The sequence below is a fragment of the Schistocerca piceifrons genome, chromosome 4 (genome assembly GCF_021461385.2).
Source record: "Schistocerca piceifrons isolate TAMUIC-IGC-003096 chromosome 4, iqSchPice1.1, whole genome shotgun sequence".
In the NCBI taxonomy this organism is placed as follows: domain Eukaryota; kingdom Metazoa; phylum Arthropoda; class Insecta; order Orthoptera; family Acrididae; genus Schistocerca; species Schistocerca piceifrons.
In genome coordinates this window covers 496,297,144-496,316,058 of record NC_060141.1, presented here as the reverse complement: position 1 = coordinate 496,316,058, position 18,915 = coordinate 496,297,144, and the positions used below count along the sequence as shown (strand labels likewise).

The 18,915-nt window shown below is 42.9% G+C and overlaps 1 protein-coding gene across 5 annotated transcripts in view; it reads right to left on the bottom strand.

Moving 5' to 3' along the window:
• The window catches only part of LOC124795103, a 357,029-nt gene that overhangs the window by 136,399 nt on the left and 201,715 nt on the right, over nt 1-18,915 (bottom strand). For all 5 annotated transcript variants that reach the window (XR_007016643.1, XR_007016644.1, XM_047258949.1 and 2 more), the window contains exon 7: nt 484-584. Coding sequence is in view for 3 of the 5 variants with exons in the window: in XM_047258949.1 (XP_047114905.1) it covers nt 484-584 (101 nt within the window). In the remaining 2 variants the exon portion in view is untranslated. The remainder of the gene's footprint in view (nt 1-483; nt 585-18,915) is intronic.

The following is an 18,915-nucleotide window of genomic DNA, read 5'->3' as shown; positions in this document are numbered from 1 at the left end:
CCTTCCCTCATCCTTCTACCCCAAGATCTCTACTTATCATGATATAGGCAAGTTATTAAATTTTAATTATTCTCTTTTACACAAAGACTATTCTTTTGTATTAAATTTTTATGTCCTTTGCTGATATCATCCTGCCAGTATTTTAAAATGAGCCTGTTTTGGGAAATTTATGAACCTATGAACCTACGTTTCTTGTTTTATTGTGTGCAAAGATGTCAGACCTTCTATGAAACAAACATTATTTGGCTTAAACTGTTGTTATGTTTTCTACCAGCCATGATACATTAACTAAAATAATTTAAGATGGCTTGGGATTGTTTCTTTCACAAGTAGAACATTTTTTCCCATCGTAAATCTTAAGACAGTGTCTTTTCATACGCTGCTAAAGAAGAACACACACACTGACATTGGGCAGCAGAGTAAATGCAATGCAAAGGAGACGGGTATTGTGTTTAAAATTTATAGTAAAAGTAAACTACTTACCAAAGCCATTTTATTTACAGATTCTGTGTTGTTATTCCGCTGATCATCATATGTGGAACTATACTGCCATTTTTTCCTTACGTGATTACTTCTCATTATACCTGCACACAAAAATGACTGTTAGAATGTGTCTGGTCTTTCCACACACAAAATCTCTCTCTTGTTTCACAAGCATCACTCTATACATTATTAATAAAAATCTGTGTTCCATTTGATATAATGCTTTATATCAGCTTCTTTTTTCACAAACACAGCAAAACTTTTTTCTTTTTCCAATTAAAATTTGTGTTTTCTTAAAATTATAGTCTGTACTCATTATATTGCAGTAGGGTGTAAGCTTTGTGTAATGGACACATTCAAAGGAAATTGTAAACATTAACAATGAAGTCACATAACTAGTTAATGAGTTGTTGTATTTAAGGCATTTGAATAATCACTTGATGAACAGAAAAAGAAATAGTAAAAATTGCCAGAGATTTTCAATACTATGCTTACAATGTGCCTGAAAAAGACTTTTACAGTTGCTGTGCATTACAAGATTTGTGTTACGGCAACAAGATGTAAGACTTTTTATGAGAAACTGAAGGTAGCAGAAAGTGCATTTTGAGAATTACGAAGAAGAATTACGAGAACAAACAAATGGATCAGGGAACATTCTAAAAGCAAAGATGTAGTTACATCTGAAATGAAAAATGAAATAAACAGGACATGTAGCCTGGCAAATGGGTGGTCCACAGACCAAGGAAGTTCTTTGCTGGATACCACAAGACAAGAAAAGACTGAGATAATGAAGTAGTGAGTGATGGAAAGGTAACTTGGAAAAAAGGAAGAAGTAACACGAATTGTGTAACTGAAGACTGTAAGGGATGGAGTAGCCTTTAGGAGACCTTTATATGACAATGGATGTCAAATAGCTGATATTGTTGATCTTTCTGCTGTACATATATTTTTCAAGAATTAAAATAATTGAACCCTATGCCCAATAACTTCACCATTTAATTCCAAAATATAATTTTGCTTTAACCATCTGAAGAATAAATTTGGCTAAGCAAAGGGAGTAAATGGCATTGCTTAACATATTCTTTTGTGAAGGGAAACTTTTAGGATGTGAAATGAGTCAATATCTAAATTAAAACAGAGAAGCGCCTATGAAAAACTAACTCTGTACAATGTGTTGTCAATATAACTAAATTCAAACAATTAAATTCTGTTTGTGTTTAAATGGTAACCAAAACTTCAAGAAAACTCCTGGCTGGAATGGAAACAAGATAAGAGAAAGGGTATATTGTTACTCACCACACAGCGAAAAAGCCTTCTTCAGAAAAGAAAACATGCACACGTTCATTCATACAAGCAAGCATACCTCACACACAAATGACTGCCATTTCTGACAGAATACAACTGTAACACTGAATGAAAGCATCAGCCACCAACAGTACCTGCATTTTAATAGCTGTCATCCCTTAGACAACAAAAAGGTCCTCCCACATAGGTTGATCACCGAAGGATAGCATATCTGGGATGACAACAATTTCCTTGCTCAGTGTGCTGAGGGTCTCTTCAAGGCCTTCACATGGCAAGCACTATCCCCCAGACCTAGTTCACAAAGAGGTCTCCCATGCCATTCCCCCCCCCCCCCCCTCCCCTACCCTCCCCTCATTTCCAAGATGGCCTCCTCATTGTCCAGTACCACCCCAGACTGGAACAACTGAACTGCATCTGTCACCAGAGCTTTGATTATCTGTCATCATCATACCCTGAAATGAGGGGCATTCCACCCACTATGCCTCCCAACTCCCCTAATGTGGTGTTCTATCACCCACCCAACCTTCACAACATCCATTACAACCTTATGCCACTCCCAATCCCAAACCCTTGCCACAGAGATCACATTCCTGTGGAAGACCCAGGTGCAGGACCTGCCCATTCTATCCACCCAACACTACCTATTCTAGTCCTCTCACAGGCTTATCCTACACCATCACTGACAAGACTATTGTGAAAGCAGCCATGTCATATATCAGCTCTGTTGCAGTCATTCCACAGCTTTTTATACTGGTACGATTACCAACCTGCTGTTCACCAGGATGAACAAGCACCACCAAACTGTGGCCCAGAGCAAAGTAGACCACCCTTGGGCGCAACATGTGGCTACACATTACACACTTGATTTCAATAGCTACTTCGCACCCTGAGGCATCTGGATCCCCCCTTCCATCACCAGTTTTTCTGAACTGCACAGATGGGAATTATTCTTACAACACATTCTCCATTTACGAAATTATCCCGGCAGCAACCTATGATAATCTACTGCCCCACACTCTCCACAGAACATTTTCTGCTTCCACTGTCCTGTCACCTCCACCATATTCACGTACACTCACCCTCACTGCATGCACCTTCTGCCAATGCATCCATCTGCCTTCCCTCTTCCCTGTTCCACTCCTTTTCCGCTCCCCACCTTCTGGCCCAACAGCCTCCCAACACAGCGCCTGGCAACTCTTCATGCCTCCATCTAGTTCCTTCATGTTCTGCCAGACAGCACTTTTCTCACTCCTACCCATACCTTGTTATCCCTTCCCCTTCCCTGCTCCTTCTAGATTGCTGCTTTTGTTCCACATGACAACTGAGTTCCAGTCTGAGCTACCAGAGATGGTGGTAATGAATGTGTATGAGTGTATGGGTGAGTGTGTGTGTGTGTGTGTGTGTGTGTGTGTGTGTGTGTTTTTTTTTTCCCTTTTTCCAAGAAGACATTGGTCAAAAGCTAAATCATAATACTCTTTTCATTGTGCCTGTCCGCAACTCAACGTATCATCTTTGTAGTTAATAGTAATGTGTTCTTTTCTTTGTATTGTTAAAATTTAAATAAATGTAGCAGAGTTGTTGCACTGACAAAAAACAGCTGCTTTCCTAGTTTTATTATGTAGCTGCTGTTTTTCTACTATAAGCATAATATTTACGAGACAAATGTCAAAGAAAACAGTTAGCTAGTAAACTGCAGAACACTTCCAGGACAGATGTGGACTCTGACCATTATTCAATGGTTATCAACACCTTCCCAAGGTTGAAGAAATTGTAGGTAGAAAATCAAGGAGATGGGACCTACATGGATACAAAAAACCAGATGTCACAGAGTTTCAATAGGAGCATTAGGCAACAACTGACTGAAATAGGAGAAAGGAATACAATACAGTATGAATGGTTCGCTTTAAGAGATGAAACAGTGAAGGCAGTAGAGGATCAAATACACAAAAAGACAAGGCCCTATAGAAATCCTTAGATAATATAATATGTACTGAATTTAACTGATGAAAGAAGAAAGTATAAAAATGAACTACACAAAATGGAATACAGATGTCTAAAGCAGGTATGGCTAAAGGACTAATGCAAGGCACTGGAAGCATGAATGACTAAGGGAAAGATGGATGCCACCCATGCGAAAATTAAAGAAATTTTAAGGGAAAAGATAAATAGCTGTATGAATATCAAGAGCACAGATACACTAAACAAAGAAGAGAAAGCTGAAAGGCAGAACGAATATACAGAATGGATGGCTATGCAAGGGCAATGAGGTTGAAGGAAATACTAAATAGAAACAGTACAGGAATTAAATGAAGATGACACAGGAGATATGAATACTGTGAGAAGAATTTAACAGAGCAATGAAAGACCTAAGTGAAAAAAAGACCTCAAGAGCAGATGACGGACACTCAGAATCATTGAGATCACTGGCAGAGCCAGCCATTACAAAACTATTCCATTTGGTGTCCAAGACAGAGACGAGATACTCGCCAATGTTGAGATGAATATAATAATTCCAGTTCCAAAGAAGGTAGGTGTAAATATTGCCAAACCTCAGAGGGTACAAAATTTACACATAGTTAAAATCGGGTTTTTATACTTTTGAAGTCAGATGTGTGAAGTTTTCTGTACCCTCGTCATCTAACATAAATAAGTAATCGTGCCATTTTTTAATGTTTTAATAGTGTACTGGTCCACATTTTGCATATATTATGTGTTAGTACATATATCTGACTGTGTTCTATTATTATTCTTTTTAAGGTAATCCTTCAGTAGCATGTGGCAGTTGGCATCTGCCAGCAAATGTGTCTGTGTCACAACATGTACATCAAGGGGCTTCCATCACTGCATGGATGCTGAAGAAGGGTGCCAAAAAGGCAATGTTGAACTTCTTAAACAATGTATAGAAAAAAATCTCTGTAAAATATCTGCGGTTGAGTTCAGTTGTACTGAGATAGCATTTCATGCAACAAGTGTACATTGTTAAAGAATTTAGTGAAAGTTTGCTGGAAGTAGTTAATCTGGTTAATGCATTACAACAGATAATATTTCAAAAATAATTTTCCGTGATTACCCCACCTAGTGGAACCCTGTCACATGGTGAGCCTGGAGTGAAAAAGAAACTGGAACAGAAGAATTCTGCATTGGAAATTAAGACGAAAGCAACTAAGAAGAGTTTTCCATCAAGAATTTATTACATTTATTTTCTTGTCAACTTCCATTCTGCTAGAAGACTTCTTGAAGAAAACTTCATTACGTGTAGTGTTACTCAAGACTAGTGAAAATTTACCTATTTTTATGTGAAAAGTGTGGATATGAAATGACTAATTCCTGACAGCATCATTACATGTATGTGAACTGTAGTACAGTCAACAAGGCAATGCAACTGTACAAATCAAAAAATAATTAGAAAATGTTATTATAATTCCACATGAAATGAATATTAACATCTGTGTGATATTTAAAGTGAGAGACAAATTAACATTTATTTCGAAAAACTTTGACTTCATGATGTAATGTATGGGTATCTGATATTCACAAAACAAAAGAAACAATGATCTCACAATGGAAAATCCAGGATGGGATGTAACAATATTATGAAAAGGGAAGTTGCTACTCATAATATAGTGGAGATTTTGAGTCGCAGATAGGCCCAACCGAAAGACTGTCACAAATAAAGCTTTCAGCTAGTAGGACCTTCATAAAAGACACACACACACACACACACACACACACACACACACACACACGACTGCAGTCTCAGACAACAACTGAAACCACACTGCGAGCAGCAACACCAGTGCATGATAGGAGTTGTGACTGGGTGGGGGTAAGGAGGAGGCTGCGGTAGAGAGGGAGAGGGATAGTATGGTGAGGGTGGCAGACGGTGAAGTGCTGCAGGTTAGATCAAGGGCAGGTGAAAGGTGGGGAGGGGGAGGGGGACGGAAGGGGGAGTAGCGGAAAATGAAAGAAGTAAAAAGACTGGGTGTGATGGTGGAATGAGTCTGTGTAGTGCTGGAATGGTAACAGGAAAGGGCCTGGGTGGGTGAGGGCAGTGATTAACAAAGGGTGAGGGCAGGAGGGTTACGGGAACATAGGATATATTGTAGGGGAACTTCCCCATCTGCGCAGTTCAGAAAAGCTGGTGTTGGTTGAAAGGATAAGGATCCATGTGGCACAGGCATTACTCAGTTCACTCCTCCATCCAACCATGATGCACCCATGCATCCCCCCCCCCCCCCCCCCACCCCCAAATTACCCATTGTTAACTTTCCAGAATTTCTTAACCTCAAATCTTGCCTCACCATCATTGCCCAAATCTCTCAACCTGCAAACTTACATCCACAGAAAGAATCACAGCCACCATCTAAAACCTGATCCCAACCTTATAATCCTACATGTGGATAACGGCTCCACCACTGGCAGAAGGACTCCACCAGCTGTCAGATACTTCCACCTACAAATCTTGCCACAGTAACCCCATTCCAGAAATCCAGCAGTATCTCCAGTCACTCCTCAAATCCTTAGGCCTATCCCAGAACCTCTCCCTGGAGTCCATCCCTCTGCTCACCTCTACCACTCCCTGCAGTTCGTTAAAATTAGGTTACACGATAAATCAGTCTAATCTAAATGTCGTAATTTCAACTAAATACCTAGGAATTACAATTACAAGCAATTTAAATTAGAAAGAACACACAGAAAATGTTGTGGGGAGGGTGAGCCAAAGACTGTGGCAGAACACTTAAAAATGTAAGTGATCTTCTAAAGAGACTGCCTATGCTATGCTTGTCTGTCCTCTTTTGGAGTACTGCTGCACAGTCTGGTATCCTTATCAGATAGGATTACTGGAGTACATTAAGAAAATTCAAAGGAGAGCAGCACATTTTGCTTTATCACAAAATAGGGGAGAGGGTGTCATGGACATGATACAGGATTTGGGATGGACACCATTAAAACAAAGGCATTTTGCCTTGTGGCTGAACCTTCTCAGGTAATCTCAACCACCAACTTTCTCCTTTGAATGGGAAAATATTTTGTTGATGTCAACCTACAAAGGGAGAAACAATCATCATAATAAAATAAGGGAAATCAGAGCTCACACAGAAAGATATGGATACTTGTTTTTTCTGCGTGCTGTTTGAGAGTGTAATTATTATGAAGGTGGTTCAATGAACCCTCTACCAGGCACTTAAGTGTGATTTACAGAGTATTGATATAGATGTAGAAGCCAACAGCAACGATTGTGTAGTATGGAAACGAACATGTCAAATTGTGCCACAAACTATCAGACCTTCTACATGAAGTCTCACATGGTACACTTTGAACACCAGGCTCTTTCATTAAAAGATGCAACTGTGCTGGATTCCACAGTGCTGGAACATAACCCAACGTTTCTGCTCACATCGCAGGATACCATTTGACCATTTGAGCCATGTGACAGATGCTGCGAAATTACTACTGTGCCAGTTATCACTGCACAGAATAGTGAGATGTGTGCTGGGTGTATTACCAGGCCACATGTGTGCTAGAACTTTCACCCTCAGAACCTGACATAATGATACTCTCTCAATAAGCATTCGACAACAAGCCACTGAGACCAGGAAACATCCGTAAATTACCAACATTTCAGCACAACGAACATGGTTTCAAATTGTCAAATTAATTCTATGAAGTTATGGAACAACAGATGATACTCTACAGTTTGCAGCAGTGCTGAACAATTTGGCAGATTATTCTCACCTCATAAGCGACATTGCTGCCTCTCCACCTATATCAAACAAGTTTGATACAGCAAAAAAAGACTTTATTGTCATGTTTGTCAAATACACCTGAATGTCAAATACACCGTATTTTGTGTGAAGAATGCCTTGTCAATTATGGTAGCACCTTCAGCACATATATCCATCCGACATCTTTTCCGATGAAACCTTGTGGAGTGCATGGATACTAGAACTTCCACCTTCACTAAAAGCCATACTTTTTTCAAGGGAGAGAAAGCTATAGAAGGTAAACTGAACTTGGCCAAAAGAATCCATGCAGTATCTCATCTATGTAATGAAACTGCTTTGAGCATCAAATATTTTTTCCATGTTATGCAATCAGCCATATCTGTAGAGCAAGAAGGGTGTGGATCCGAAGTTAAGTCCCATAGTGCTCAGAGCGATTTGAACCATTTTTGTGGATCCGAAAAAACAAGACCATTTACAAAGTTGCCCAAGGCTGGCAAGACGAGGTGAGGCACGGAAATGTTCACCTTCTAAATTCAAATACATGCAACAACAGCCTTTTACAGGTGCAATGGACAGCAAAAGCATGATGCCAGCAGGCTACAATATGCAGCTGAGGAGAATAGCCTTATTCTCTATCAGCCAACATACACCAGAACTTCTGTGTGGTATCGAGTGTCAGGTCACAGGTTCCCAGTTGACTCTGGTTCCACAGGAGGCTGTGGGGAAAAGCTCATTCAGACTGCAAATCAAAGGAAATCTTTCCATGTACTATCAATGACACATCTCTTCGTCACAGTGGGATAAGACACTCCAATGCAAATACAACTGGAACTGTGTGGTAGTGGACATACTGGTACCAGCAATAGGGGTGGACTTTCTTCACCATCACAAACTGTCAGTAGACTTAGCTGAGGGTGTTGTGACAGTGCCACGACATTTAACAGTGCCACCACGACAGTACGCACAAACAGCGATAGAGGCACTCCGCAACTCGGCTGAGCGCAGGAGCGCCACCTAGCTACGAACGGCGCCGGCTGCATGTCACGGCATGGCAGTCGAATAAGAGATACTGAGTTGTTATCATGTAACCAGCTATTGTTTCTAAAAGAGTGCGTTTGAATATCCACGCAATTATTGGTGATTAAAGGTTATAACACTTTTTGGCGATGAGGTCGGATATTTACACTGCGTTGTGGATTTGTGTGTTCGTGACGGGGCAGACATGGAATAGCTTATGCAAGCGCTCATTGAACAACAAACAGCTGACGGCTGCTATTCAGGCGTTGTCGACGTCGCTTACTCATCGCCTGTCTTCCTCTTCTCCGCCTCCATTCCCTCCTTACGATGAGACCGCTGAAGACTGGGAGGATTATGAGAAGCGTTTGCGGCAACACTTCTTGGCTTTCGGCGTTGTCGACGCTCCTATGTGTAAGTTGTTATTTCTATCTTGGATTTCCCCACGGATCTATCAGCTGCTATCTCAGTTAGCCCCTCTGCGGGAACCTGCCTCTCTGTCCTTCCAAGAAATGTGTGACTTACTGTCTAACTATTACCGAAAAAACACCCACGTCGTTGCCGCCCGCGTGGCGTTCTACCGGTGTCGTAAACAGCCCCATCAATCTTACCGGGCTTGGGCGGCGGAACTACACGGTCTGAGTAGGAAATGTCATTTTGTCACGGACACTCATCATGAGTCTTATGCTGATTCAATGGTTAGGGATGCTATTCTACAGCTTGCTCCTGATAAAGAAGTTCGGCAACGTGCCCTACAACTGCCAAACCCATCGTTGTCGGAAGTTCTAAGCATCGCTCAATCTTTTGAAGTGTCTCACGCTGCTGGCGCGCAAATAGACGCTTGGTGTGATGTAGGCGCTGTACAGTCAACTTTCGACATGGACAATTTGCCTGTTTCACAGGAGAACGAAGATGTGGCGGCGGTTCACTCGCGTAAACAACGTCGTGTTAGGCCGCAACGCTCACAGCGAAAACAGCAACCACAGAAGCAGGTTCGTTCCGCACTTCCTTCTTGTCCACGTTGTTTCGTACAGCATGACAGGGCCGCGTGTCCAAAACGTTGGGCCACGTGTAATTCATGTAGGAAAAAAGGCCACATTGCTTCTGTGTGTCAGTCCCCTAAAGTTCCTGTCGACGAGGACGAGGCATCGGACATGGATGTTAACTGTGTGCTTTCTCAAACAAATAAGTTGTTTGTTACTGTTCGTGTTCTGGATAAAGACATTCGCATGCAAGTGGACACTGGCTCTGCAGTAACTCTCATTAATTCTTGCACGTATTTGGAGTTGGGATCCCCTCCCTTGTCTCCAGTTACGCGAAATCTGCGAACTTATAATAAGCAGAAAATTCCTATCGTTGGTCAGTTTGATGCTTCCACTGCTTACAAGTCTGTTGTTAGGCCCCTCACGTTTTATGTGGTGGATCATGCGGGCACGGAAAACCTGTTCGGTTATGATGCTTTCCAGTTGTTCGGGTTCTCCATTGATGATGACGTGCACCTCATATCTGAGGATATTCCCTATCAACAGCTGGATGGATTGTGTTCTGAATTTTCGTCCGTGTTCTCTGCTGGTCTGGGTCGTGCCAAGGATTTTGAAGCCCACATTACTCTTAAACCTACAGCTCGCCCTAAGGTTTTCCGGGCACGCCCTATTCCGGTGGCGTTGTGTGCACCTGTCAAGGCTGAGATAGACAGGTTAACAGCTTCATTGGATTCTCCTTCCTGTTACCTCCAGTGAATGGGCATCGCCAATCGTGGTGGTTTCTAAACCAAACGGGAGTCTGCGATTGTGTGGTGATTTTAAAGCCACTGTCAACTCTCAGAGCCTCATTGACACTTATACTCTTCCCCGTCCTGAGGAGTTATTTACCAAGCTTGCTGGGGGCCAGTTCTTTTCCAAACTTGACTTATCGGAGGCGTACCATCAGTTGCCGTTGGATGCTTCTTCCAAGGAATTTCTCATCATCAACACTCCTTGTGTGTTGTATCAGTACCAGCGGTTACCATTTGGCGTCGCTAGCGCGCCGGCCATTTTTCAGCGGTTTTTGAAACAGCTCACAGCTTCCGTTCCCGGCTGCATAAACTATCTGGATGACATTGTTGTCACGGGGGTCTCCACTGAGGAGCACCTTCGCAGTTTGCCTTCACTGTTTCGGGTTTTGCATTCGGCTGGGTTGAGGTGCAATCTGGACAAGTCACAGTTCTTCCAACCCTCCATTGTGTATCCTGGTTTCCACTTGTCCCGTGAGGGTATACGTCCTCTGTGTCAGCACGTTGCGACCATTAACGCTCTACCCCGGCCGTCTATGGTCAAAGAACTTCAGGCGTTTCTAGGCAAGATTGCTTATTATCACAAATTCATTCCATCCGTGGCGGCGGTAGCGCATCCTCTGCATCAGCTGTTACGCAAAAACGTCCCTTTCTGTTGGTCTGACGAGTGTGAGCAGGCTTTTGTCTGCCTGAAGGCTCATTTGCAGTCGGCCCCTTGTCTTGCCACATTCCGTCCAGGTCAGCACTTGGTTCTGGCGACTGACTCATCACAGTATGGCCTAGGGGCTGTTCTCGCCCATCGGTATGAGGATGGGTTGAAACGACCCATCGCCTATGCTTCCAAGACCCTCAACGATGCACAACGGCATTACTCTTAAATCGAGAAGGAGGCGCTCGCTATCATTTATGCTCTAAAAAGGTTCAGTGTTTTTTTGTATGGTTCTAAGTTTCACCTCATCACCGACCACAAGCCGCTGGTCTCTCTGTTCAGCCCATTGGCGTCGCTTCCGGATAAGGCAGCTCACCGCCTGCAACATTGGGCCTTATACTTGTCTCGTTTTCACTATGAGATTCACTATCGCCCCACGGCCCAGCACGCCAATGCTGACGCATTGTCGTGATTGCCGATGGGCCCCGACCCGGTTTTCGGTCGTGATGAACTACTCTGTTTCCGCATTGATGAGGAAGAACGTCGTGTGGTCGAGGGTTTTCCACTTACAGGTTCGCAGGTCGCGTCAGCTACTGCGCGGGGCCCGGTCCTGCATCAGGTGATCGGTTTTGTTCAACGGGGTTGGCCGGACAGGACCAAGGGCCGGGCATCGGATCCCCTTCACAACTACCATGCCTTGCGCTTTCGTCTGCCTGTTCGTGATGGTGTTGTTCTTCTGGCCACGGATGGCGCATCTCCACGGGTCGTGGTGCCAGCCTCTCTTCGCAAAGATGTTCTCAAACTGTTGCATGAAGGCCATTGGGGTATTTCTCGGACTAAGTCCCTGGCCCGCAGGCACGTGTATTGGCCCGGTATTGATTCGGACATCGCCCACATGGTTGCTGCGTGTTGTCAGTGTGCTCAACAACTGGCTGCACCTCGTACAATGCCCTCTCCATGGCCTGATCCGGCGCAGCCATGGGAACGGATGCATGCTGACTTTGCCGGCCCCTTCCTCGGTACTTATTGGCTACTGTTGATTGACACCTTCTCAAAGTTTCCGTTTGTTGTTCGATGTCCATCACCCACCATTGCGGCGACGACGCTGAGTTTGTCCAAAATCTTTGCGCTAGAAGGTCTTCCATCCATGATCGTCACGGACAATGGCCCTCAGTTCTCTTCGCAGGCCTTCCATGATTTTTGTACTGCACAAGGGATTCATCACGTTACAGCACCACCTTTCCATCTGCAATCGAATGGGGAGGTCGAGCGCCTTGTCCGCACTTTCAAAAAGCCAGATGAAAAAATTCCTTAGTGATTTTTCCACAGATGATGCTCTGCTGCAATTTTTGAGTTCTTATAGCTTCACGCCTCTGGGTGATCGCAGCCCTGCTGAACTCTTGCATGGCCGCAAGCCGCGCACTCTACTGCACCTGCTTCACCCTGTCAGGCCTTGTGCTGTGTCCCCTAGTACGGGAAAATACTCGGTGGGCGCCGACGTGTGGGCACGAGGGTATGGATCTCGCCCTAAATGGATTCCAGGGGTGGTCAAGGCTCTTCGCGGCCGCCGGCTTTGTGAAATACGTACGGACGACGGCATGGTTGTTCGCCATTACGACCAGATGCACCCACGAGTGGTGGTCACGCTGGTGCCACCGCCCCTTCCTTCGCCTCCACCAGCCCGAGAAGCCAGTCCTGTCGCTGCTGCCGATCTACCATACATGTTGATGCAGCCGACGTCGCTACCGCTTCTGAGCACGACGGAACCGGCCCCAGTCGCGACGCCGCCTTCTACGGGACCCATCTCGCTGGAGCATACCCCCAGGTCCACGACACCTATGGATGCTGCTCCGCAGTTTTCACCCATCATCTCATCCAGGAGGCACGTTCCACGCACGAGCTTCCGTCCTGGACATTTTCGACCATACTCTCGTGCCTCTCCGCAGGATCTTCTCGGGGCCTCACAAGAGGCCATGGATGTCTCCGCACTTTCCATGTCTCCAAGGAAGTGAGTGTTTTTTCTTTCAAGGGAGGAAAAGTGTTGTGACAGTGCCACGACATTTAACAGTGCCGCCACGACAGTACGTGCAAACGGCGATAGAGGCGCTCCGCAACTCGGCTGAGCGCAGGAGCGCCACCTAGCTACGAACGGCGCCGGCCGCATGTCAAGGCACGGCAGTCAAATAAGAGATACTGAGTTGTTATCATGTAACCAGCTATTGTTTATAAGTGAATGTGTTTGAATATCCACCCAATTATTGGTGATTAAACGTTATAACAGAGGGAATGATTACTTATATGATGATAGGAAAATCAGTGCAGACCATCAAGGATATGGACACTAGGTATCTCAGCACCTGAAGAGAAGACAAAATCTTGTATCTCATACATATGACGAAACAGAAGATAACCTCCACTAACAACAAAATAAAATAAGTAGTGCAACAGAAAGTACTGTTAGGTCAAGTGAACGCGGAACTATGAGTACAGTTCAAGTACTGTCAAGAACAGTTGGATATTACACACAAAAGGATATCCAACTTGCTGTAGCAGGAACAGCAGCCACAGCCAAAGGTGGTGCCAGGTGATGACACACCATGTTACTGTTATGTCACTCACAGGTTAGCACAGTGAAGGATGAAAGTGACCCACCTAGCCAATTTGACAGGAGGCAACATTTGGCCAAGAAAAGCTATAGTTTCAATATGATTACATGGAACAAGGCATTACAAAGCCAAAATCAACCCCCCCCCCCCACACACACACACACAGATACATCTATCATGGAGGAACTGTTGCAGACAGGTGTACGGCAGCCTACAGCAAGCCAATGGGTGTAACCCATTCACATTGTACATAAAAAGGAAAATACTTTTAGATTAAGTGGACATTACCACAGACTATATTCAATACAGTACCAGATAGATATCCTATTCAATTCTTGCAAGATTCTTCACATGCTCTGGCAAGGGTGAAGATATTTAGAATGACAGACTGTAGGGAGGTCTACCACCAAACATCAGTGGCTTCTAATGACACGTCCAAAACAGCAGTCCTCGCCCCCTTCAGGCTATTTGAATTTGTACGCATGCCTTATGGGCTTAAAAATGCTGCCAAAAATTGACAGTGTTTTATTGACTCACTATTTAGAGGATTTTTAGTCTCTTTCTACTACTTGGTCAATATCCTGGATTTTTCATAAGCTGCTGAAGAGCCAAGGCATTGTAATAAACATGAAGCTCTGACTTAGAAAAAAATGAAGTAACACCCCTGGGTCATTCCACAAGCAGCACTAGGATTAAATTCACAAATGAACAACTAGAAACAATCCATTCTATGCCTAGGCCTATAACTTCTCAGGAGTTCTGCCCATTTCTAGGGGCTATGAACATGTTAAAAAAAGAATGCAATGAGTCTACCCTGGAACGTCAACAAAGGATCGGTACAGTAACTAAATTATGGTGTGACACTTTGGAAGGCCATGTCTGCCCATTCACACCAAAGAATTGTAGAAAACTATCTTTAGCAATCTGCACAGACTAGCTCAACCAGGTGTATGCCTGTCAGTCAGGTTGGTGACGGAAAATTTTGTATGGTCAGGAAAAAAAAAAAGTGCCGACTTTGGACACAGACATGTGGAGTGTCAAAGGAATAAAACACTGGACCCTACTTTAGACACATGCAAAATACCAGCCAGCTTATTACATAGCATGTACACCTGGGCTTTGCTGGTCCCCTTCCAGTATTGGGAGGATTTAAATGTATCTTATCGGATACTGACAGAGTGATGAGATAGGGTGAGGCCATTCTACTGCTAGATGTCACAGCAGAAACAACAGCAATAGTATTTATAGAAATGTGGATTGCACACTTTGGATGTCCTGCAGCAATTGCAATAGACCGGGTTCATCAGTTCTGTTCTTGATCCTTTATCAAATGTGCAGAGTGAAATGCTTTGGAACCATTGCCTACCATGCCCAACGCAACAGGATGGCAGAGTGATGGCATTGCACTTTAAAAAAAAGGCATCAGTGCATTGAGGGGGTGGGGGAGGAGGGGGGCAAGTGGCATTAAAGTTTTCCTAACGTGTTAGTGGGCATGAGATCAGTTTTCAACAATGACTAACAAGCCTCTTTGATGGAAACTCTGTATGGACAAGCATTAAACTTACTGGAAAAACTCATCAAACTAGCAGCCTTACTGGATGCTCAATGTTTGTCAGAATAAGTCCAATGATTAAAAATGTATATTGCCAAGAGTCACATTCCTCTCCCTCAATTTCACAGTTCTCCAAGAGTATTTGTACATAAAGAACTGAACCACAGTGATTTTGTAATGTTACATGATGATAAAGTGAGGCCATCACTCCAAAAGACATACCTGAATCAACACAAAGTGCTACACGGAGGCAATAACACATCTGACATAATCCTACACTGAAGACCATCAACAGTTTTGGTATGTAGGATGACACCAATGTGGATACTGCAAGATGGGGACACAGCACACGATCCACAAGACACATTGACTAAGCCCACTTTCCAGGATGGGTTAGAGGATTCACATCCAATACAGCAGCAGCAGACTGCCCCAGACCATGCCCCTTTGGCTTCACCAGTTGATGCAGCACAATCACGCTATGGATGTTGGTATAGACCACCAACATACTTGGAGAACTATATTGTGGAACAGATTAAAACCCAAGTTTTGGTTCACAATGCAAATAATGTGCAGTAAAAGGTACTTGTGTATGGGCTACATTCTTCTTTCTTCTCTCACAAGAAGCTGTTTGCAGCCATAGTGCACATTTCTAATGTCCATAACATTCCTGTGTGTGTTTCAATTATACATTACACAGTGTTTATTTTTTCTCGATCTCTTAAAATATTAATTGGACGGAAGCAAAGTCAGTTTTTTTAGGTAACATGTTTTATTGTGTCTCTTTGTGCATTTCATTTTGTTGTTCCACAAATGTGTATTGATGTATGCAATGGAAATGCTAGAGCTACATAAAACATACATCATTGGCCTTGTACCCCACTCTGCAAGAGGGAGGGGGGGGGGGGGGGGGGCTGTATAGCAACGAGAGTAACAACATCAAGAGTTAAGGTAATTGACCCAGTCAGGATCAATAGTGGAAGAAACAAACTTTCCCCTGCAAAAGACTGAGAAGTTTGGGTTCTGTAGAGAAAAACAGTTGCAATGTAGTCTGATAATGCATTGTGTTTGTATTGTAAGTGTGTGTGTGTATGTGTGAAGCAATGTTCAATAAAGTAGCTATTGCTCATTAAACCATGTGTTTGACCATCTTTAGTTCCAATACACTAAGGCATCAGTAACTACAAAGTGTTTGCACAAGATATTGGCAAGTGGAGGCAGAAGCAGTTGGCAATTAGCAAATGACAAATTGCAACAGAGTGGGGGTAAATAAGACATCAGTTGGCTTGTGTCTTGGAGCAGTAAAGTGAGGAGCAGCTTTGGCCTCACTCAGGTTCTCTCAGGAGTGCTTGAAAGAGCAGCAGTTGGCAGCACATGCAGGTACTCAGAGAGGGAAGTAAGGGCTAGCTCACCTCAGCTGAAAAGGACATGTGCGCACAGCCAGCACCTTGCTGACTTCACTGTCAAGTAACAAACTTCAATACTAGGCAGTCAGTATTGGTTCTTCAGGCTTATTGTTTAAGCATTATTACTGTGGAATGTTGCTTTACGCACTCAGCAAATAAAACCAACAAAGCACCTATTTTGAAGTGTTGGACATATCATGAGCTGCTCACATGAAATTTGAGACCTAGGGCTGCAGTTTTAGTGGAGATGAAGAATCAGCAACTAACAGTGACAGATTGGAACAGATGTATCATTACATCTAAAATATGTTAGGAAGGTTTAAGAAACAAACAGCAGAAACTGGTAACTGGTAGAGTTTAAAAAAATTCTTAAAACAGTAAACAATGAGTGGCTACTGCATCATTTCTCAAGTATTATTACCAGTCACGGTGTTTGACCCACACAGCATGTACAAATTCATGAGACTGCTAGTTTCTGTGCAATGCAAAGCACCACAGGACAAACATACTTTGCTAGTACTGCCAGTCAGCATTAGCAGATAAACTGTGTTATACACCTTGAAAGAGATCGATTTATTATAAGAACAGAGCCAAACCAACAAGTATTAACAAAATAAGATTGTATGGAATATCACACGAAATTAGATATTGGACTGAGGATTTCTCAATAGGGAGGATGCAGCGTGTTATCTTGAATGGAAAGTCAGCTTGAGAAGTAGAAGTAACTTCAGGTGTGCCCCTGGAAAATGTGATCCATGTTTGTTTTTATGGCATGGCAGACAATATTACTAGTAACCTCAGAATTTTTGGAGATTATCAGTTATCTGTAGTGAAGTACTATATGAATCAAGCTGTACCAGTATCCTTTCAGATTTTGTTAAGATTTCGAGGAGGTGCTGATGCTGGCAACCTGTTTTAAATGTTCAGAAATATAAGATTGTGCACTCCCAAAACACAAAAATGTACTGTCATATGGCATCATCAACCATTCACAATTGGAATCAGTCAACTCGTACAAACACCTTGGTGTAACACTTTCTAGGGATATGAAATCGAATGGTCACATGGGCTCAACAGCAGGTAAGGCAGGTGGCAGATTTTGGTTTGTCGGTTTGTTGGCAGGATACTGGGAAAATGGAATCAATGTACAAAGGTTTTTGTTTATAAATCACGTGTACGTTCCATATTTGAATATTTCTGAACTGTAAGGGATCAATACCAAAGAGGACTAACTGCGGATATTGAACATCTTCAAAGAAGGCTGCCATGAATGATCGCAGGTTTGTTTGACTCATGGGAAAGTGTCACAGAAGTGTTACAGAACCTGAATTGGCAGGTGCTTGAAAGTTTAGATACCAATTATCCCATGAAAGCCGGCTTACAAAGTTTCCAGAACCAGTTTTAAATGAAGAATCAAGTAGAGATTCTTCAGCCCTCTGTGTGTTTACTGGAGCAGAAAGATAAGGAAATTATTCAGTGTTTGCTTGATGAGGATGACAGTCATATGAAATAGGACTTTAAGTGTTTAGACATTGTAGTTTATTTAAAAAAATATATAAACCAAGTGTCGTAAGCTGGACCTATTGCTACAGCCAGGATGTCGGGTCTGAATATGAACATGCACAGCATAATAAAACACATATATCTAAAGGGAACTCAACCTAAATGATCCAGTTCTGAAATTCATTCATTGATACGGTCATCGAAGATTTCACTTATGAGGCAATGGCACAGGATCTCTTTATAGCTCACCACCAGAGATGTGATTCGTAAAAATGATGCATGAAAAGTAATTGCAGAAAAAAGTATTGAGACATACTGCTTGAAGAAAATAAATAATAGTTCATGCAAATGTGAGCAATGTACCATGACTGTCAAACCTGTATTCACATTTTTGCATGTAGCTGTATTTATTCAACAACAAAGTTCGTGTGCAAACATGTCTATCTTATTCGCCAAGTTGTTGCTAGTCAAAATGTCATTGATGTCAAGTGCTTGATCATCTCAGTTATAGATTACTCAGGCTACAAAACCCAACTACAGCAAAAGGGACTACAAGCAATGGAGCTAAGCACGAAGAATTGGTTCGGTATTTGCTCCAACCATGCAAGCACATCTTTGGTGCTATTTCCGTTAACAGAAAAATGTAACTTCAAACCTCAAAGAACAGTTGTGCCCAAAAAGAAGACATTTGCACTGAAGATGAAGGCCTCTGCCTCTGAACAGGAAGCCTTTTTAAAAAACTGTTGTCTGAGAAACATGGTCAGAAAGAGACAACTGTGCTTGATTTCTAGCATCTCCTCACCAACGCAAACGGATGTCAGTAGGCAGAGAGCAGTTCCTCATGCAATAATTACACAAAATTCTCTGAACTTGACAACTGTAAATTATTTACTAGTGCAG